A 22,878-nucleotide genomic window follows, 5' to 3' on the forward strand; every position below is an offset into this window, starting at 1 on the left:
CATAATGGGTGCGGCTATTGAGATGGGTACCCAGGTCCAACTCATCACCCACCCATCCCGGGTATCCAGGTTATCCATCCCAGCCCTAGTTTGGAGATTCTGGGTTAGCGTAGGTCCCCAGAAAACTGTGCTGGTCATGATAAGCGACTAAATGCAACTATTGGTCATTTTAAGTGACTTGGTTGTTTGGGTGTCATCATGACACGATGGCATGGTTGCTCACCGTATCACTCACTGGTTGTCTTGTCCAGACTTGGTACGCAATCACATTGCTGAAATATTGGTCTGAGTGTGCAGTTGACAACGAGCAAACACACAAACATTCTCTTTGATAACTTTTTGTGTGCCATACTTCACTGTGAGAATTTGTCTCCTCATTTTGAATGTCCCACTATGATTCAGTCACAATATGTCTGAAATATCACTTATGTGATGTTAAATTTTACGTCACACGCTATGATTCATGTCGATCCCACAGAGCAAGCTTTTTGTGTGGACAAGGTCCAGTGTTCCTTTCAATATTTCCACATGCGGACTTCTCTGTCTTTACAGAATGAATCAGATGCCCTTCAACCAGTCGTGACCTTGACCCGAATTAAGGTCATCGATGAAGACATCATGCCAGCCCATCTCATGACTTTTAACATCCACAAGCAACTCATCACAGCCTCATGTTCAGCAGCCGTTCAAGTTATAGATGTCAAGGACACTGAGGTCAAGGTCATTCACACATTTCAACCACTGAAAGGTGAGTTTCTTTCATGTGTATTCCATAGATTTAGCACAGATATCCCACGACCTAATGAAACCGTGACAATTGTTCTTGAAACTAACATTTTCTTTGTTTATTTGAGTGACATTCTAGAAGCTGGTTGTATAAAGGTGACAAAACTTCATGGATGATCAACTTCTTTATTTTCACAATGGTAACAGTTCGGTATAGGTTCTTATACCATTTGGTGGTAAGATGGGGCTCACTGGTTATGTACACAATAGTACCATTTCCTTCCCATGGTGGCCCAGCTGGCCCCGTCTTTGGTGCCACAGTTAGCGGTGCTGTCTCATGGACATGGCCAAAACTGTGAGCATGGGATGAAGCCCAGTTCACCATGATGCCGTTTCTTATTTTGTTTGCACCATACCAAACCTGGGTTTTCACAAGGTGGTAAATATCTGAGACATCCATTACCCATATCTAGGTAACACTGTGATGTAACTAACTTTCTGTTGAAAGCAATATTTTGACTCAACTCACTCATCCCTCGTTCACTCACTTTTTTGATGTTACCATGGCAACATCATGTACGTTTGTCAAAGGTCCATAAATCTCAGAATAACTCAGAAACAGGTAATGGCACTCATGGATCAATTTCAGCATGTGTGTAACATGAATATTGTGTTTCCCTGTCAAGGCTCGATCACCTTGATGGAAAACAATGTGCTTTCTCTCAGCCAAATGTTTACATTTTCTGTAGCAATGGTAGAGCTGAAACCTTTGTTATGATAGAATTATTTCTTTGTAATATAGCTGGACTTCCCAGTCTTGTGGCACTATTTGTGCCTGGAATCAGTCTATGTGGCCCTTGTTGGTCTCCATGGCAACATCAAGGCTCAGCATCCCATACAGTGATGCACTGCATCGTCTGGTTGATGAGTGTTGTCTGTCATCATGATCCAGTGGGTTACAGCTAGTGTTCAGGCTCGCTGTTGTAACAGGATTGGAAGGTCAAGCCCGCTTGCTTGAGGGATGCATGTCTTTATGTGTCAGTTACGATGTTCATGATGTCAGTCACTGGTTTACGGACTACCATTATGCATCAGCATTTAGACAGTAAAAGTCCAGAGTAAAAATAGACCATAATCTGGGTGACATTATGCAACAATTCAATCATGACAATGGACATTAACCTGGTGTAACTTTAGACAGCAAATCATTGTGAAGGTAGACAGTAATTCATGGTGACAAAAATCCACTGTGATATTAGACAATAGTCTTTAATTGCTGAATATTGCTAAAAATGGCATAAAACAAAACTTATTTACCTGAATGATATTAGGCAATAATCGTGCGTGACATTAGACAATAATCCAATGTTACATTGTACAGTTAACCATTGTGACATTAGACTGTAATCCATTGTGACATTAGACAATAATGCATTGTGACTTGAGACAATAATCCAGTGTGACCTTGGACAAAACTCCACTGTGACATTAGACACTATCCCATAGTGGCATTAGACAATAATACATTGTGATATTAACCAATAATCTAGTATGACATTAGACAATAACCTATTGTGACATTAGACAGTTATCCATCATGACTTTAGACAATAATCCGTTGTGACACTGACAATAATATCCATTGTGACTTTAGACAATAATCGTGTGACCATGGACAAGAAGCCATTGTTACATTAGAGAATAATCCAGTATGCCTTTAGAGAATAATCCATTGTGAGTTTAGACAATAATCCAGTGTGACACAAACTGGCCTGGGTATGGTTGTACACTGCATCCTTAGGACTAGTAATACTATATCACTCATTTGCTAAGGTTGGCGTCCTGTTGCACAAATCTACCTTATGCTAAGGTAGACTTAGTGTGACAAATGAATGTTGGTCCAACCCAACCTAATGTTGACGTCTCCAGTAATGTCAACATTGACACATTCTCGTTGATATGTGAGGAAACTGGTGGAAGCATTTCATGTATATTTTCAACAGTTTAAAAGAAAAATATCATAAAAAATGACATTTTACAACATAATAATATAATAGCGATTGTGATATCTGCTTTCCGTCAAATCACCATTGGTAAACCTGAAACAATAAACACGATTGTAATCATTTTTCCTTATCCTGACTCATTCTTATTTGCTCATCTCCTCTTCCCTGGCAAACGTACCTGAAATCCCTTGAAGTTCCCTTCTAAGAGAAGCAGACGTAAAATACACTCACCCACTAGTAGCCTCCCCTTTCCCACACAAATGGTCAGCTTACCTACCACTCTCTCCTCATCGCCCCACAAGGGCAGCTAGAGGCACCTGGGGTCCTCATTACAGCGATAAGTTTTTCAACAATTTCGGTCCATTAACTAAATTTATGTCATATGCGGTATTTGGTTTATGTATATGCATATTGTTTATATAGCACGTATTTCGTCAACTCAAACTCAGTTGATGAAATTGTGTTTTCAGTGTAGATTACGTCTGTCAACGGTTGACCCACACTTAGTTTGTCCGATGTGTAAGTCTAGATGCTCTTCTACTATTCGCTGTGAATTTTGCCAAAATTTATCTGTTTCAGAACTTACTTTATAAAGTCTTTCTGTTCATAGGCATGTGAGGGAAAAGCAATGTCGGCTTTCATTAGCCATGTCTAAATCGGATGATTTAGCTTCGGGTAATCATTTGTTATTAACAACTGAAATTCATTCCAGTGACCAGTCAGACGTGTGTCCGGGGCTATGCCTTGGGTCCAGCACCTGGTCCCTATACCACAGAAGAGACCTTCATCGCGGAGACGGGGCCGTCACAGCCTAAGAAGTCTAGATCATCATTGTCATCGAAGATAAAGTCGTCTGCAACGAAATCATCGCAGAATCAACATACTTCGACGAAGAAGTCCTTCCGCAACGAAATCATCCCTATACAGAAACAACATATCAGCAATGAGCAGCCATTGATTCTACACAATGAGCAGAATGTCAACCGGCATAGACAACTTTCGTCGTCACCTAGATCAGCCCTGAACCGTTATGAGGGTCATCACACAACGCAGACTTCGTTAGCAGCCTCAGTCACCACAGCAGAGAACTCTGTGAGTCAGCTGTCACTACACTCAGTACAGCCGTTCGAAGCAGACTCTTCATGCAATGAGCTTGGAAAAGCGTCGTTTTGAAGAAGAACGAAGACTACAATCTTCAACTACATTGACTGCTGCTCTGTGTGGGCACTCAACTAGATCTACAGTCACTCCAGAGGATGAAAATGAGGCAGATGCATGCACCTGCTCAAGATGATCACCACCGTCATCTTTGTTGTCCTGTCACAGTTGGAGAGAGATCCACTTACATCGAGTGAGTGCACCCGCATTGGTTGAGTGCTCTCGCTCAGGTGAGTGCTCTCACAGGTCTACTCATCAACGCAGAAGAACTTCATCAGTCTCCCCACCTCGTTGAAGGTGCCGTTAGCACTCATCATCCCCTTCAGACCTGGACTCACATAATGAGGATCATCAGCATCCATCGAATGCACCCCACTCACAGATGGATGAAGACAGATACTACCAATCGTCATCTCCAGAGGAAGCCCCTCTTCTCGGACTCTAAAGTCACATCGTGGATCATGAATGGCTTGGACTTAGTCTCACCATCCAAGGACTCCAATGAAACCAACACTTATAGGATAAAGAATGAAGACATCGACACATTGACGTTTCCACCGATAGCTCCGATATCTATGATATCCTAAGACGTTATCCACGGCATTCAAGTCAGTACCAGCTTATGCCACTGTTCAACACTCGTCACTTCCTTCTTCACCATATGGAGCCCTTCTTCAGAGCACCAGATGTAGACGAGGTATACAAGATCATCAGCAGTGCCCGTAACAGGTCATACAAGATAGACAAGCGGCTTGCTCAGCACGTCACCACTTTGAGAGGCACCTTCTTTGGACTAGCTCAATCTAGAGCCATGAATGAGACTCTCATCTCAAAGTTCAGTAATCCTATCAACAAGGAAGAGAGAATGATCCTGTCAGCACTCATCACACAGAGAAGGATCTGCAGTATATGTCTGAACACCTTGCCTGTACTACTGCGGGACTGAATCTACTTCGTCACCAAGGTCTCTTGTCCACCTCATCATGGAGAGAGAATTTAACAAGGTCGTTACATCAAGCCCCTTGGTTACAGTATTGTAGAAGTCATGATGATCAACTCCATCGACACCTTGACAATGGTGCTCAAGCAGACAAGTCAGTGCTACACTACAAGTCCTAGTTCTCCAGAGTGAGAGAGTGAGAGATACGAAGTTTAATACCAGAGGGTGCAGGGACGGAGGAGGAGGTAAACATTGAGGATCAGGTTCGGAACGACTGAAGTCTCCTACCCCCAACGGTTCCCATACAACCGTCTGAAGTGGGTGACATTTTCAACTCTACTGGAAGAATTTGGGAATTCTCAACGACGAATACATCATTAAGATTCCTCGAGACGACTACAAGATACCACTGCAAACTACACCTCCGATTACAAGACATGTCGGTATTATCTTCGGTGGGAAAATTCTGACATATCTACCTGGAGGACAGTCTGTCTACATCAGCTTTAAGCGGTGGGAGTTTTTTTCCACGCATTTTTACTCATCTAGACACATGCTTGCCAAACCTGAATGCTAGCAAGAGTATCACCATCTTCACAAGATTTCACAATGATTAGTTGACTGCTACACCGGTGACGTCACGTCTACAATCTGATTGGTCTCTGAGAGTCTACGCCCTGCGCAGAATGTGGTGTTATTGTTCCAGTGTCAGAAAGTCGTCTACATGCGGTTACAGACTATCAACAATGGAAAGATGTCCATTACACACTAGATTAACAGTTTACAGCAGCATTTGATTCTTCAGGCGGCACAGAAATCTTCTAACAGCAGATTCAATGTTGCCTGTCAGGAGGCTTGCAGCAATGAAAGACAGTTTCTGATCAGACAGGCAGCCAGCTACCTACCTGTATCAAATGTCAACTCGGTCATAATGAACAGTGTTGCCCATCTGAAGACGAAGAATGATGCATCTTCACGGCATACAAGTTCATCATGAGAGAAGTCAGCTCACTCTACAGTTGAACTTCACTGTCAGGCTACTATCTCAGCTCGGATGACTTGTGAATCTAAATTCCTTGGGATTTGATTCATCACTACATTGAAATACATCACTGCCGCAGAGGATCAGTGGGTCAAAGTTTAAGCCAATGTTAGAACAAGTTCTACTCTCTCCATTACCAACCACTATGACAGTGACAATGTATACTCACATCACCTCAGGTTATGACAACAATTCCTGAGTCACGGTTTCACATCTTGACCGGTTTACGGCGTTGGACATGTTGAGACCACACCCACTATTGGGGACTCGCCAGTCAAATGTCTATGCAGGAACTTATATGTTTCAGTCGGCATTCAACAACCATCTCTCCAAGGATGGGGTGCCCATCTATGAGTTTGCAGCAGGAAGAAGGAAGATCGAACTCTTCACATCATCTATCAGATACTGATGATCCACACAGACAACTCAACAGTGGCTTTTCTACATAAACAAGCAAGGGTCAATGAGGTGACCATCTCTACTACACCTGACTGTTCAACTCTTCAACATGGTCAACAATCTCCAAATAAAAGCATGTCACATACCAGGAGTCCGCAACAGCATAGCAGATGCTTTATCTCGTCCTCCTTGTCCATCACCAACAGAGTGGATGCTGCATCGAGAAAATCAAACAGACACAGCTACAGTTGATCTTGGTTGCACCTTACTGGCCACTGAGACTTTGGTTTCCAACACATATAGAAGAGTTAGGACAACCAGTGCTGCAATTACCAGAGTGGAAGAATGTTCTCGTCCATCCTCACACAAAACTTCACGTATGGGCCGTATCAAGACCTGTTTAAAGCTCAGAGGATACTCAGCGAGAGCAACAAAAGCAGTTTCTTTTGCCTTACGAAAATCCACTAGCACCCTGTATGATGACAAGTGGAAACGATTTGAGGCATACACCAGGAAGAAAGGATTCATGGCAATGAAGGCATCACATCCTCAGATAACAGATTATCTATGCCATCTACGCCATTCCAGAGGTCTACATACTTGGCAGCTCTCAGCTCAGTCATCACCATGGAAACGGGGACCAAGCTGACTAAAGTACACGAGCTACTCGCCTTACTACGCTTCTTCTAGCTGGAAGATCAACAATGCCGATTTAGAGCTCCAGCGTGGGATCTAAACAGTGTATTCCAACATCTCACAAGTGATGCATTGGAGCCGCTTGACTGGACCTCAATTGAACTGCTGACTCAGAAGACGCTGTTTTTTACTTGCCTTGGGTACATAGACAATAATGTCAGTAATTCATGCTCTGGACTTCAGTCGAACAAGGTTTGATGCAAGTCACCAAGAGACAGCTCATCTGGATCTACGATGGGATTTTATTGCAAAAAATCAATTGCCAGGTCAACCGGACAGACAGTTCTGCATACTGGCCTTGTCTTCAATCCTTGGACCTCAAGACTTATCATTATGTCCAGTCAGAGCATTGAAGATATACATCGCACGTACCAAGTCTAGAAGACAATGTTTCAAGCGCCTATTCATCTCTATATCTACTGAGACACCTATGGATGTATTCCACAACACTATCTCAGTGTGGATCAGAGCTGTTATACTGAGAGCCTACAAAGCCGCAGGATTGGAATCTCTGCAAGCCTTCAACCCACATGAAGTCAGAGCCTTGGCCTCTACACTAGCGCTACATGGAAATTGCTTGCTATCAACTATAATGGAGGGCTGCTTTTGGAAGTCAAACACAGCATTTGCCAACCATTACCCACAAGACATAGTCACGGAGGACGTCACTGGCATTCACCAATTTAGGCCTCTTGTAGTTGCGCAGCAACTAACGGCTCCCCGAAGGCGCTGAGTTCACTCAACCCAATTTGTCATGTGACTTGTGGAAGCACATGTTGAACAGACTAGCATGAGTGATTATGACCCTGTACTGGTAATGAAGGTATCTGTACATGAAGAAGGGTCGCAACTAGTCTTGATGGGAATATCTTGACGTTCAGTTGCTTTAGACTCTAGCAGAATGCCAGTTATGTTGGGTATCATCACTTTCCAATCAACGAAGCCTTCTGCAGAAGACAAGTTCGACTGGATATGATCCCCTCAGAATCTACAATGAATATTAGAAGATCATGACCGAATTATTGCTGTTACAAGTTCCCGTTAAGGGGGGAAATTATTGGACGTAATTTTGACAGCCAGCAGAATCCAGCGTGGCCTGACCCACTGCTGTTTTCCGTCGGATTCTGTAAGCAATTTAGCATGAGTCAGGATAAGGAAAACTATGTAATTTTCTGAATAAAATTGATATTTTATTCTGGTCCTGACTCATGATGAAAGCTCTCCATCCGACTCTCACAGACATGCTGAATTTCAATAATTCTCGCAATTTACAAGGAGAGAGTAACAAGCATGGTCAGTTGCACCGCTTCTTTCAGAAGAGAACTGCTAGGGATTTCAGGTGTTCCACTACCTTCACCAGGAAGAGGAGATAAGCAATTAAGCATGAGTCAGGATAAGTATAAAATATCAATTTTATGCAGAAAATTACATTTTTTTAAATACACACAGAGGTGAGCTTTCCACCATTTTGGATAGTGTTTACAATGTTTCAGGAAGGTTGGTCATGGGATACCTAATACATCATGTATTTCACACTCATTTGCAACAAATACCCCACTGAATTCTTCGTACATTTTAGACTTAAACAAATGGTCTTTATCACCCAAACCAAGTGTTTGAAATCAAGCAAAACGTATTGCATGTTAAAACAAACACTGTGCTCATGGAAAATGTCAGCAAAAAAATATTTGCACTTCGTAGGATGTTCTCAATTTTTCAGACATCCTTTCGTTGCATGCATTGGTTCAATACATATCCAGTATGCATGAACAGAGTAGCAGGAAATGCAAAATTACAGATACAGTACAAAGATTTGGCAATTCATACCAATTTGTCTAAGTTTCTGTGCAGAATGATGTCAACAAAATAATGCTAAACAACAGTGCTAAATATTAGCATTTCTGACATATTCTCTTGCTTACAATGAAAACCCTGAAAACAAACATTCTACCGTGGCTGCGTGAAATATCTCAAATTTGCTTGGTCAATCAGACACTATCAATTTTGGATTGAAAATGGGTTTGATCTCACAGCACTTACCTGTGCGTGTATGCAACACTCCTGCACTACATCAGCTTGACCACCAACATGACTCATAAAAGTCAACAATTTTTGATGACCCACAGGTCATAGGAGGATCAGATAAGGATCTATTCTTTGATTCTACATTATTCAGATTCAACAGGCAGTCAAGTATTTTCCACTGTCACTTTAAATTTGAACCTTCAAAACAAATTTCAAACTGTTGCATTTCTGTCTACTTCCAAGAAAATAAGTAGGTCATACAATTCAAATATAGTGTGACAAGTGGGGCACAGAAACACAGCACACAATAGGCTTGTTTCAGTCGTGTGGAGTTTGGAGTATAAAATACAAGCTCTTAGGTATAACATCATTGCATGGAATAAACAGTAGTTTGTTTTCTTTGGACAAAATATTTTTAGGTTGTAATGTTAAAAAAAATACAAAGAGCACCTACCATTCCATTCACAAGCAAGTTCAATTTGCCTCTCGTCTCATGCCAGATTATGCAGTGTCTTCCACAGATGAGGAAGTTTCATTTTGATCGTCTTTAAATTAATTATTTGAAACCTCACGCTTTGCATTCAACTTCAAATTAAATTGAGAGACTATGAATTCAGTCAAACATTCATCAGATGTCCAAACACAGTACGTTTATCTCTTAAGCAGAATGCAGATAGTCTGAGGGATGTTTCTGAGTACTACCGTCACATCAGGACAATATGATGTTCAAAATCCTGCATAGTGATGTCAGTGGCCATTTTGTAAGAAATCGGTCAGTGGTACTGATGTCCTACATCAACATTACTGTGCATATGTAGCAATTTCTTTAAGCTGGTGGTTGTTTGAGTAAACACAATCAAAATTTTCCACTGCTTACACTTCCAATATTATAATCTATATTTTGAAGACCCGTGAAGGTCCGGGATAGAATAGGCCTTCAGAAACCCATGCTTGCCATAAAAGGTGACTGCTTGATGTAAGAGGCAACTACTGAGATCAGATGGTCAGGGTCGCTGACTTGGTTGGCAAATGTCATCAGTTCCCAATTGTGTAGATCGATGCTCATGCTGTTGATCATGGGATTGTCTAGTGTATGGCTAGAGTATTGCTGAGTGCGGCGTAAAAATAAACTCACTCATTCACTATGTCTTGAATATCATTCAGATATCAGTTAACAAAACTGCTTTTAGTATCTACAATTAGCCTAGTTCAATATCATGTCATATACAAGGATATACATTGTTTTATCCTTTTGTTATTTTATCTATTTGTCTTTTTTTTGCTTGTTTGAAAATATTTACACAAGAAAATGACACATTTAGTGTAGTTTCAATGTTTTTAACCTTTACACATGAGTTAAAAGATGAAACGTATGCATAGCCTCAACATGTACTTAAGTTCTCTTGATGTGAAAATAGAGGATATTGTATGAGTGTCAATATCATACTATATCTACGACATGAGTGCTGAAATGTGTGTGCCAGCGTTTAGGTATAAACATAGTACGACATAGACACGAATATGATGTCAGGTTTATTACAGAACTAATTTGTATCAGTGTAACATGAAACAAAGTGTCTGCTAATAGAGGTATTTGAAGGCCATGTTTTTTTAACTTGTTTCACATCTTCATAATGCACATGAAATGTCCATTGCCCACTGCAATTGGATTACACTTTCTACTCTTCCAACTAATCTGCCATTGTTCTTGACAATATCATTGACCTTGATTGATTTTGATTCACAGTGGTAAAAACGATTTGGCAGCCATATTGTCAATTTACTTTGTCCTTCGAAGGTTAATTGATGAAACAAGTGTGTAAGTAAAGATTTAATTAACTTTGATTGTCTTTTGTACTTTATCAACCTGCCATGTCCCTTGGCAGGTAATGTAGAGGGATATAGTCAAAGCCTTGTCTGCCCTTTCGTTATCATTCAGAGCATAACTAAAGAAACATAACTAAAGAAACAATCAATATTTTTCAACAAAGAATGGTAGATATAACAAACAGAACCTAAGGTGGTGCCTTTTGCTATTTACAGATTTTTGTAATGGTTATTTTTCTCAGTTTTCATGGAAACGTTTTGAACCTTGGTCTTAAAGGAAGGGTTGGGCTTCATTTCTGTAGCATAACTAATAAAAAAACATTCTTATTCAAAATGTGGTACTTATATCAGACATAACATGAAGTGATGCCTTTTGCTATTTACAGATTTTTGTAGTTTTTATTTTCCCCAGTTTCCATGGAAAGTGAAGTGATGCCTTTTGCTATTTACAGATTTTTGTAGTTTTTATTGTCCCCAGTTTCCATGGAAAGTGAAGTGATGCCTTTTGGTACATACAGATTTTTGGCATTTATATTCTTCATGATTCCCATGGAAATGATTTGAACTTAGTCAAAAAAACATCAAGTCTTATTTTAAGTAAGTGTCAGATGATTTGTTATTTCATATATGTTGGGGCCGGGGGTGATATGTCATCTTGTGATGACTCTTGTTTTAAAATAGTCAAGTCATGTTAGTCCAGTATTGTCTGTTGAACTGCAAGTTGTCAGATTAAAGAGGATGTCAGACTGGATAAATGAGACTAAGCTACATTTTTTTCAAACTGTTACCAACAAAAGCGTCAGATAAAGCCGAGTGTCGGATAAATGGAGGTCAGATTAACGAGACTAGACAGTATACTCATTTGAACAACATTGTTTTCATGACAATAATATTACACATGGATCTCAAGTTAACTTTGTCTCTGAAATGCCAATCTGTGAATGAACATAGCAGAGCAGAGTAAAATTTCATGAATGAAAAAATTCCCTTTGAAATCAAGGCTTGACATGTAACACTTCTTTGTAATGTGATGTTCTGCCCGTGGGCATCATATGAAAATATGAATCCCGATGTGTTTGCCCTTGTAGGTAACAACATGCAGTATTGTAATGTCATATGAACAGGTTAAATGATCTGCAAGGTGATGGATCTTTGTAAGTGTAACTGGCAATGTATTATTGAAAATTATATATATATACATATATGTTTTATGAAATGTATATTCACTCATTTCGTATTGCATTGTCAGATTCAATGAACCTGTTTGATGTCCTTTTGTGGACAAAACATTCATGTATAATGATTGGCCAGATGTGCCTGTTTTACAGATGTGCCTATGTTTTTGTCACTCTCATTTCTGTCAGTCATATAGTCAGTTTGTGTTAAAAAAAAAGATATTGTGCCTACTGAATATCAAACTGTAATTATATTTCTACAAGAAAAGTCTTTTCTGACAAATGTATTTGTATGTTATGAAATATTATCATTATGTTAAGTTGATGACAAACAGTGTTGTCCACTTGAAGACACACAGACTAATGGATCTACGTCTCCCATTGCGTGCACCAACTTACTTGGTTGATATATATCATAATACCCCTGCATAGATGGATGTTCATGCTGTTGATCACTGGATTGACAGGTCCAGATTTGAATATTTATAGACTGCCACACAATAGCTGGAAATTTGCTGAGTGTGGTGTAACCTCACTCACTCACTCACTCACCAACCCACTCACTCACTCACCAACCCACTCACTCACTCACTCACTCACTCACTCACTCACTCACTCACTCACTCACTCACTCACTCGACAATAAGGTGATTATTGTGCCCAGTGTCAATGTGTCTTTGTTATACTACTGGAAATTCTGTTCAGGAGGACGTGAAAAACTAGTGCCATTCAGGAAATGGGTCAGTTAAAGTGCACAGATTTGTTGTGTTGTTTAGAGTGTCAGAGTCAGTGTGTTAAGTGTCTACGTGTGTTAATAATAGTTTTGCATCTGAAGCTGACAGCTTTTTGTGCAACAACTTTACATTTGAACAATATTGTCAACAGACAAGGTGTCTGCCAATGTGACTGTGTTGGAGTGCACACCTGTGCAGGTGTTGACAACAGGTAAATTTGCAACACAACAAGAGACAATTGTTTTGAGTTGATGTCTGTTGTAGGGAGGGCAATACAAGGACAGCATGAGGAATTTATGGAGGAGGGTAAAAATGAGATTTGCCTAACAGTTGTACTTGAAATAGCGGGTGTTTGAGTATTTGAGTTTAGCTGTCTCTCCGTTTTCGTCAATTTGTCATATTTAAAATATCTGACATGTTTAACTGCTAATTGTTTGATAAAGGGATCCAGGCAAGCTCCAGGTTGAGTTTGATTTGTGTTGTTTGCTGTTGCCACATTCATGATATCGACCTCTGGTTTGACCGACTTTTTGCACAGACAATTGACCCAGCCTGTGTGTCCAGTTCTGTCCAAAGCAGAACCATAAACCAGTTTCTTCATAACGCCAATCAAGTGGTGAATTTGTTATGGCAAATTTGATTTTTGGACAATCAATGGGTTTTTCCAAATATATTAAGCAGGAGTATTTAATAGTCTCATGACACATCTGCGTCAAAATTACTAAGACATTTTAGAAACTGAACAGTGAAGGAAGAGAAGATGTTTCATGTACATGTACTTTAAAAATGTTTTCCCTATACCATACTGTAGATAAGCCTATCTCCTAGATAAACCACGGTCCCAACTTGACTCTTGAAATCAGTATCAAAATGATGCAAAACAATTTGGAACTGTAAAGGTAAGTAATCTTGTGTAGAGATGTTTACTTTTGATTTTGATGTTTTAAAGGACCAAGTCATCTTCTCTTGTTTGTTTACGCAAATCGATGATACTGGTTTGATGTTCAGCATGAGGAGATGATATATGACAACAGATACTGTTTAAAATACTAAACAATAGTGATTAACATTGATTCTGGCAAACGTATTTAAAATTTCATTAATTTTATGAAGCCATTACAGTGATACAAACCATAAACTTATGATTTGAAGCAAAAAATGGCACCTAAAATGAAATTATCCAGGTTCGTGTAAGAATGTCGTGTTTTGATTGGTTCATGCGAATCTGATAAAATACCATGTACACCCGTCATGGTCCTCGAGCAGGGAGTGCAAAAGTCACATTATCCCACCATGCCTCTGGGACCATGCAAAGTGAGAAAAGAGTGCATGGCCAAACATTTTAGTAATGTGTGCTGCATTGAGGTCAATCGATCAGCTGGTGTCTACATGGCAGCAAGGAAACATGAACTGCGGCATCTCACATAAATACAAACAATTCAATTCATATTGTTTTCTTTTGATTTAGTAAAAACATTCTGTTAGATAAGTGTGTTATCACATCATGCCAGGGGAAATACAGGGTTTTATCTGTCCCTTGTCAGTCACGCATACAAGCTTACTCACGACTGATAAAACCCTGTATTTCCCTCGACACGATGATAACTTATAGTATTAGGACCAGATTCCACAAAACAATGTTAGAATTATGATTATCATAAACCTGTTTTAAAGTAGGAGTTTATGTATAGGTTTTTTATATAGTTATCATGCGAGTATGTTTCAGGATGGTCAGTATCCTGCATTAGGAATAACATTGTATTTAGCAAGCCTTGGCAAGCTAAATACATAGTGTTTATTCCTATTGCAGGATATTATCCATCCCAAAACACACGAGTATGATAACCGCCCGCATATCTATGACGTTGCAAATATGTGCGTAGTAATACGTAACATCACAAGCTCAGTGCTGCAATTGTCTCCTGGTCACTCAGCAGAATGCATTAGGTCATCTGGTTTCCATTAAGTTTTTATGTTAAAGCATGTATTGTTGTCAACGAGTCTTAGCTTACATTTGAAAAACAACAACAAACTCGCATGGAACTTCAGAAGCCTTCAATTAACCCTTTGAACAACAAATACACTTTACTGTTCATGTGAGACTGCGCACCTGGATTCTTGTGCCGTTTTCTCGTTAACACTGACAGTCAGTCAGGGAAGTGATGTTGGTATCATCTTAAGCCTATGAATTTTTATCTTCACTCTGTAATCTACTCCATCTATCATAACCAGGCATGACTTTTCTGAGATCAGAGTACTGACAGTACCGTAGCCACAATCCTGATATGACAGCCGCCCCTTGACACCATGTTTGTTTCCCCTGTGAAAGTAGTCCCTAGAATTTGCATATAACTTGTCTAATTTGCATCAATACCCATACCCAATACCCATATAAGACCCCAACAGATACCGAAAATATCTGTTGGCATTATCCTGCTAAGAACACATTCCATTATATGATAATTGATGTTATTATCACTAGAGTCTCTTTTAGAACTGTACCAGCCTCTTATGACGTGTACTTTGTTTCCAGATGTGGACTCTTTTAGAACTTTACCAGCCTCTTATGAAGTGTACTATGTTTCCAGATGTGGACTCTTTTAGAACTGTGCCAGCCTCTTATGAAGTGTACTATGTTTCCAGATGTGGACTCTTTTAGAACTGTGCCAGCCTCTTATGACGTGTACTATGTTTCCAGATGTGGACTCCTTTAGAACTGTGCCAGCCTCTTATGACGTGTACTATGTTTCCAGATGTGGACTCTTTTAGAACTGTACCTGCCTCTTATGAAGTGTATTATGTTTCCAGATGTGGACTCTTTTAGAACTGTGCCAGCCTCTTTTGAAGTGTACTATGTTTCCAGATGTGGACTCTTTTAGAACTGTACCAATCTCTTATGAAGTGTATTATGTTTCCAGATGTGGACTCTTTTAGAACTTTACCAGCCTCTTATGAAGTGTATTATGTTTCCAGATGTGGACTCCTTTAGAACTGTGCCAGCCTCTTATGAAGTGTATTATGTTTCCAGATGTGGACTCTTTTAGAACTGTGCCAGCCTCTTATGACGTGTACTATGTTTCCAGATGTGGACTCCTTTAGAACTGTGCCAGCCTCTTATGACGTGTACTATGTTTCCAGATGTGGACTCTTTTAGAACTGTACCTGCCTCTTATGAAGTGTATTATGTTTCCAGATGTGGACTCTTTTAGAACTGTGCCAGCCTCTTTTGAAGTGTACTATGTTTCCAGATGTGGACTCTTTTAGAACTGTACCAATCTCTTATGAAGTGTATTATGTTTCCAGATGTGGACTCTTTTAGAACTGTGCCAGCCTCTTATGAAGTGTATTATGTTTCCAGATGTGGACTCTTTTAGAACTGTGCCAGCCTCTTATGACGTGTATTATGTTTCCAGATGTGGACTCTTTTAGAACTTTACCAGCCTCTTTTGAAGTGTATTATGTTTCCAGATGTGGACTCCTTTAGAACTGTGCCAGCCTCTTATGAAGTGTATTATGTTTCCAGATGTGGACTCTTTTAGAACTGTGCCAGCCTCTTATGACGTGTATTGTGTTTCCAGATGTGGACTCTTTTAGAACTGTGCCAGCCTCTTATGAAGTGTATTATGTTTCCAGATGTGGACTCTTTTAGAACTGTGCCAGCCTCTTATGAAGTGTTTTGTGTTTCCAGATGTGGACTCTTTTAGAACTGTACCAGCCTCTTATGAAGTGTATTGTGTTTCCAGATGTGGACTCTTTTAGAACTGTACCAGCCTCTTATGAAGTGTATTGTGTTTCCAGATGTGGACTCTTTTAGAACTGTGCCAGCCTCTTTTGAAGTGTATTGTGTTTCCAGATGTGGACTCTTCTAGAACTGTGCCAGCCTCTTATGAAGTGTATTGTGTTTCCAGATGTGGACTCTTTTAGAACTGTGCCAGCCTCTTATGAAGTGTATTATGTTTCCAGATGTGGACTCTTTTAGAACTGTACCAGCCTCTTTTGAAGTGTATTGTGTTTCCAGATGTGGACTCGATACATCTTCTGAGCGTGTCTGCGGATGGGGATCAAGTTGCCGTGGCTGACCACAAGAAGAGGGTTCGAGTCTACAACATCACCACCAAACAGGTGAGGATTGGGTGGACAAAATAGTTCTGTTAGACTGATCATAGTACAGCAACACTTGTGATGTCACATACTAAATATTGCAATGGGATTGCTGGGAAACGTGAATGGGTGTCCACAGCATCATTGCTCAAAGTGCTGCAACAGTTACAAACCTTTGTTAAGGTTAATCTTATTGAAGTTATGATTATGCTGTTTCATTCTAATATTTGTATTGCACCAATATCCAGTTCTACTGCTCAAAGGTGCTTTGTTTTCCACTCGATCATTGGATGGCCATCATAACACCACATCATATTTTCAATCTCAACTCCCTGGAGACCATACAAATCGTGTTGCCTACAAGGCGAACAGAGTTAATGTGGCTTTCCCATCCTTACGAGGTACCCAATCACAGCTTGGTGGAATGGGACACATAGTCACAGTACTTTGTCCACATTTACTGCACTATGCTGTGTAGAGGTGTGACGATACAGAAAATTGACAATATGATACGATACGTATTGCAATATCTTGGAACGATATGATACGATTCGATGCACATCACAATATGCTTTCTTCAGTTATTTTCTTTAGAAACATATTTTGATATCAAGTAACAATGTAAATATTGACATAACTGTCAATTTCTAGTGACAACTAACAATTTTGAGGTCAATGACACAACTAGGTGTATGCACGTATTCATGTGGCCACCATCTGGTCATATACAGATTCATGGGTTCTTTTAAGTGTACAGGGTTGTGTACTGTACACTAGGGATTGTGACAACACGAAAAGAGTCTACACACAGAGCTGATTCTCAGGCTTTTACAGCCGCTCACAGATTGTCTCAATCCCAACTTCTCAAGCTCACTGGATCACTAGTCTGGCACCTTAGAAAACTCGCTCACTGCACAACATCGTTAGCATTTAGACAGCTTTGAACAACAGGGCAAGCCTCCAGTTCCACAATGACAGACATGAGTAATGGGGTGTCAAGGAGCCCCTCAGTCAGCCTACCACTGAAGGGAACATGGGTGGTTCAGTGGTTAAGTGTTTGCTTAATGCGAGCTTGGATCCAAGTTTGATCATACACTGTTCCTAGACATCCTTGGTTACTGTCAACCTCAGAACAGTCTCAAATACTGATACAACTGAGACACCAAATTTGGAATACCGCCAGTGTTAATTTCTATTCAGGGATGACAATTGTCCTGAATACGCAGAATTCCATGTATTTGATGGCACTGGTGTCATTCATGGTATATGTTATGTTGTTTCAAGTAACAAGCCTCCCAAGAGTCCGAGCCCATTTTCCTCATTTTTCACTCATACCTATTCTCCCTCCTGTCTATTTCACCTGAGATATCAGCAGTGTCTTTTGCCTGTAGACACACACAAGACACCCAGGTGATAAGAAATATTGGAATTGCACATAACTGATCCCAAAGAAGATGACAGCTGAATTTGTTCCAGAACATCGGGATCTTACTTACAATATGGCCACCTTTCCACCATGATGGAGGGTTTTATGGCCAATTCTTGGTCATAATAGAACAAAATGCATGAAAATATTTAGGTAGAGAACATAGACATGAATAGCATTAATGGAACAACTTTTGCATTAACTGTCTTTTATTCATATTTTTTTAACTATTTCCCTTTGTAGTTTAGGTCTTCTTTGATGCTTGAAAACAGGTTTCAAACCTAAATCATCATAGAGTTGTATTTTTGTTCTGATCAAGGTAACATTTCATTTGGGATAATGTTTATGTGTTTGTCAGTTGCTACAATTGTACTCATAGGTTTCTCTTAAGTGATTGAGTTGAGACACCATGATACCTTTAAGACTGTTTTAAAGCCTGCCACATAGCTGAAATATTGCTGAATGCGGCTTAAAACTAAACTCATTGTTTTAAAGCTGCATTTAACCCAACTCACTCACTTACTGACAGTTGTACAACCTACCAAGTCAAAAGACCCAGCCATGTGCTATGACCTTCTCTGCTGAGTCGAAGCAACTCTGTGTCGTGCACTGCGACAACTCCATCCTGGAGTACAATGTGAACAAGTCGGAGCTGACCAAGTGGTGTCGGAGTCACAGTCAGAATCTGCCAGGTCACTGGAGAAACAGGAAGAGCATCATCACCCAGATCTCCCCCGACCCTTGCAACCCCCAACATTACTTCCTTCATGATGAGGAAGTCTTCTGCATTCTGGATAAATCAAAGGTAAAAACTCTCATGTACAACTCTCAGGCTCACTTGCTAAAACACTGTAAGTGTCTGTACAGAGGACTTCAGTAGGGCTTACTTGTCTAAGGTCCTGCAAGTCATTGTACAGAGGATCGCCATAGAGCTTTCTTGTCTAAGGTCCTGCAAGTCATTGTACAGAGTTTGACAAATAGAGCATGCTTGTCTAAGGTCCTGCAAGTCATTGTACAGAGTTTCCCAATAGAGCTTACTTGTCTAAGGTCCTGCAAGTCATTGTGCAGAGGGTCCCAATAGAGCTTACTTGTCTAAGGTCCTGCAAGTCATTGTACAGAGTGTCCCAATAGTATGTACTTGTCTAAGGTCCTGCAAGTCATTGTACAGAGTTTCCCAATAGACCTTTCTTGTCTAAGGTCCTGCAAGTCATTGTACAGAGTGTCCCAATAGAGCTTACTTGTCTAAGGTCCTGCAAGTCATTGTACAGAGGGTCCCAATAAAGCTTACTTGTCTAAGGTCCTGCAAGTCATTGTACAGAGTTTCCCAATAGAGCTTTCTTGTCTAAGGTCCTGCAAGGTCATATTACAGAGTTTCCCAATAGAGCTTACTTGTCTAAGGTCCTGCAAGTCATTGTACAGAGGATCCCAATTGAGCTTACTTGTCTAAGGTCCTGCAAGTCATTGTACAGAGTTTCCCAATAGAGCTTTCTTGTCTAAGGTCCTGCAAGGTCATATTACAGAGTTTCCCAATAGAGCTTACTTGTCTAAGGTCCTGCAAGTCATTGTACAGAGTGTCCCAATAGAGCTTACTTGTCTAAGGTCCTGCAAGTCATTGTACAGAGGGTCCCAATAGAGCTTACTTGTCTAAGGTCCTGCAAGTCATTGTACAGAGTGTCCCAATAGTATGTACTTGTCTAAGGTCCTGCAAGTCATTGTACAGAGTTTCCCAATAGACCTTTCTTGTCTAAGGTCCTGCAAGTCATTGTACAGAGTGTCCCAATAGAGCTTACTTGTCTAAGGTCCTGCAAGTCATTGTACAGAGGGTCCCAATAAAGCTTACTTGTCTAAGGTCCTGCAAGTCATTGTACAGAGTTTCCCAATAGAGCTTTCTTGTCTAAGGTCCTGCAAGGTCATATTACAGAGTTTCCCAATAGAGCTTACTTGTCTAAGGTCCTGCAAGTCATTGTACAGAGGATCCCAATTGAGCTTACTTGTCTAAGGTCCTGCAAGTCATTGTACAGAGTTTCCCAATAGAGCTTTCTTGTCTAAGGTCCTGCAAGGTCATATTACAGAGTTTCCCAATAGAGCTTACTTGTCTAAGGTCCTGCAAGTCATTGTACAGAGGGTCCCAATTGAGCTTACTTGTCTAAGGTCCTGCAAGTCATTGTACAGAGGGTCCCAATAGAGCTTACTTGTCTAAGGTCCTGCAAGTCATTGTACAGAGGGTCCCAATAGTACGTACTTGTCTAAGGTCCTGCAAGTCATTGTACAGAGTTTCCCAATAGAGCTTGCTTGTCTAAGGTCCTGCAAGTCATTGTACAGAGGGTCCCAATAGTATGTACTTGTCTAAGGTCCTGCAAGTCATTGTACAGAGTCTCCCAATAGACCTTTCTTGTCTAAGGTCCTGCAAGTCATTGTACAGTTTCCCAATAGAGCTTACTAGTCTAAGGCCCTGCAAGTCATTGTATAGTCTGTCTTACAGTCCCTGAACCACATCAAGCAGTGTATGATCCACTACAAAGCCTTCTCAGCAGTGCTAAAGCCTTAAATGAAGCAAGTCTAGATTTCCTCTGATTCTGAATCTCTGGTCTCCTTGGGGCTCCGTTTCAGTTAAAAGTAACTTTCAAAATTATGTATATTCAGAGTCTAAGCAGTAGTCCAGTCATTGTATAGAAAGTCCTGGTCCCAGTTGGGCTCACTTGCCGTAGACAATGAATATCATTGTACAGAGGGCCTGGGCCCACAATCGCCATCCACTTGCACAAAGCGATTGAAGGCTAAGATCATTGTAAGTTACAATCAAAACTAACAATTGGTCGGAACCAGTTGTAAGGAGCTAAGATCATTGTAGTCAGTAGCAAAATGGCATCCAAGTTGGTGTCAGTTTCACGCAAATAATTAGCTTTATGTTTGGGGATTACTTTCATATTGCATAAAACTGTATGATTAGCCTCGACACTTCAACACGGAGAATGCAACATCAATTTATCGTCAGAAATATCATTATTTGCAGTAGTGAACATAATCATTCTCGAGTCGATATCATAATGAACATTTCTCACCCGATTCAGTGTTGAAAAAAGTATGAACACCATACCTTTTTGATATTCAATGAAAGGATAGTAACGAGAGTTTTCTCCATGTGATTAGCAGTGGCCATGACCTTTGCAATAAGTCAGGGGTAGCTAATCTTAGTTTTTACGCCAGATGGGAGTGGTTTCCCTTTGCATATTATGCCGTTGCCGTAAAATCTGCCACGCCCAAATACAATGTATGTTACGTTGTGACAGCACAGATCTCAACATATATTTCTTTTCGGCCATAGTCGTGTCAATGACTTTGTCATACTTTATCATTACAATAATCTACACTTGAAGTTGAATAGTGTACAAAGTTATGTCTCTTTCTGACGAGAGACAAGAGTTTTAATCTATGCATTTTAAATATAATAAAAGTATTCTTCAAACAGGAAAATACACTTGCTGAGGCATGTGAAATTTGCGTAAAAAAGTTTTTAAACAAAAAGAGAAAATAATTATCAACAACATAGCGTAAAGCAATTAACATACTGTGGTCTTTAACAACACATAAAACACAACGGAATATCGTTTTCATATTTCCCTGTCATGCATTTTCCACAACGCTCCCACAGTCGTCACACTTTCATATCTTTGCAGATCTAATGCTTGTGGGATATATTTGGGATTTTACTCCAAATAACAACTAGGTGCCAAACTCAGATTCATTGACAGCGTTTGACAAATCATGCTACATTTAGGTGTTGTATCAAAAGGAAATTTTTATATAATTCATGTTATCTTTTAATTTTTATGATTATTAGGTCAATTACGCAAAACCCAAATTTGTTAATGTATTTGTTGTATTTCAGTATTTTCGTAAAGCGTGATATTTCTGTGGTTGGATCACATTCTTAGTTCATAAATCATATTAGAATGTAGAAAAATTAGAGAATAACCCACGAGGTACGAGTTATCATACATGTTATCTTCCACGTTATCATTACAAAGATTTGTGGGGTTTTGATTGTTTCTTTTGTTTCCATGAAAATTCTGCAAGGTGCGATGTCAGTTGTGTGCGGTAACCAGTTCCACGTTTTGTTTGCGCAACATGCTATGCGCACTTGCAGACAACTGTAGACAGGAGTCAAGTTCAATAAATTTCTACCTCCAACGTTGAAGAGTTCGGTCTTAGTTAAGATTGCGATCTTAAATCCGTGCTGTCTAAAGATCGTCTTTGTGCAAGTGAATTAGGGCAATTGTATGGTTATTGTAAAGTTGATAGTAGGGGCCTAAGATTGATTGTAACTAAGATTGCTCTGTGGAAACGGGCCCTTGTCATTAGTACAAATTCTATATGAATCCAAGGCACTGACAGCTACCCAGTCTCTACTCTAATTCTTCTGTCACTTGTTTGCAGCCAATGGTCGTACCAGGTAAGAAGATAAAAAGACATAAAGGCAAGCACATAGACACAACTGATACAGCTTTCTCCTACAGTTCGAAATACAAGGTAAGGCTTCATTCTCTATTTGTTCTCATTTGCCTCCCTCCTTCACTCTGTGTAAGACTGGAAGTCAGTCTAAACTGCAACTGGTAATGTTCA

At 40.0% G+C, this 22,878-nt stretch overlaps 1 protein-coding gene across 1 annotated transcript in view; it reads left to right on the forward strand.

Annotated features, from left to right (window-relative positions):
• Positions 1–22,878, forward strand: part of LOC137258175 (U3 small nucleolar RNA-associated protein 4 homolog) — a 33,457-nt gene that overhangs the window by 8,965 nt on the left and 1,614 nt on the right. The window contains exons 14-17 of the mRNA XM_067795751.1: positions 553–748; positions 16,747–16,850; positions 18,785–19,060; positions 22,693–22,785. Coding sequence (XP_067651852.1) covers positions 553–748; positions 16,747–16,850; positions 18,785–19,060; positions 22,693–22,785 — 669 coding nt within the window. The remainder of the gene's footprint in view (positions 1–552; positions 749–16,746; positions 16,851–18,784; positions 19,061–22,692; positions 22,786–22,878) is intronic.

The sequence above is a fragment of the Haliotis asinina genome, chromosome 12, assembly GCF_037392515.1.
Source record: "Haliotis asinina isolate JCU_RB_2024 chromosome 12, JCU_Hal_asi_v2, whole genome shotgun sequence".
NCBI lineage: Eukaryota > Metazoa > Mollusca > Gastropoda > Lepetellida > Haliotidae > Haliotis > Haliotis asinina.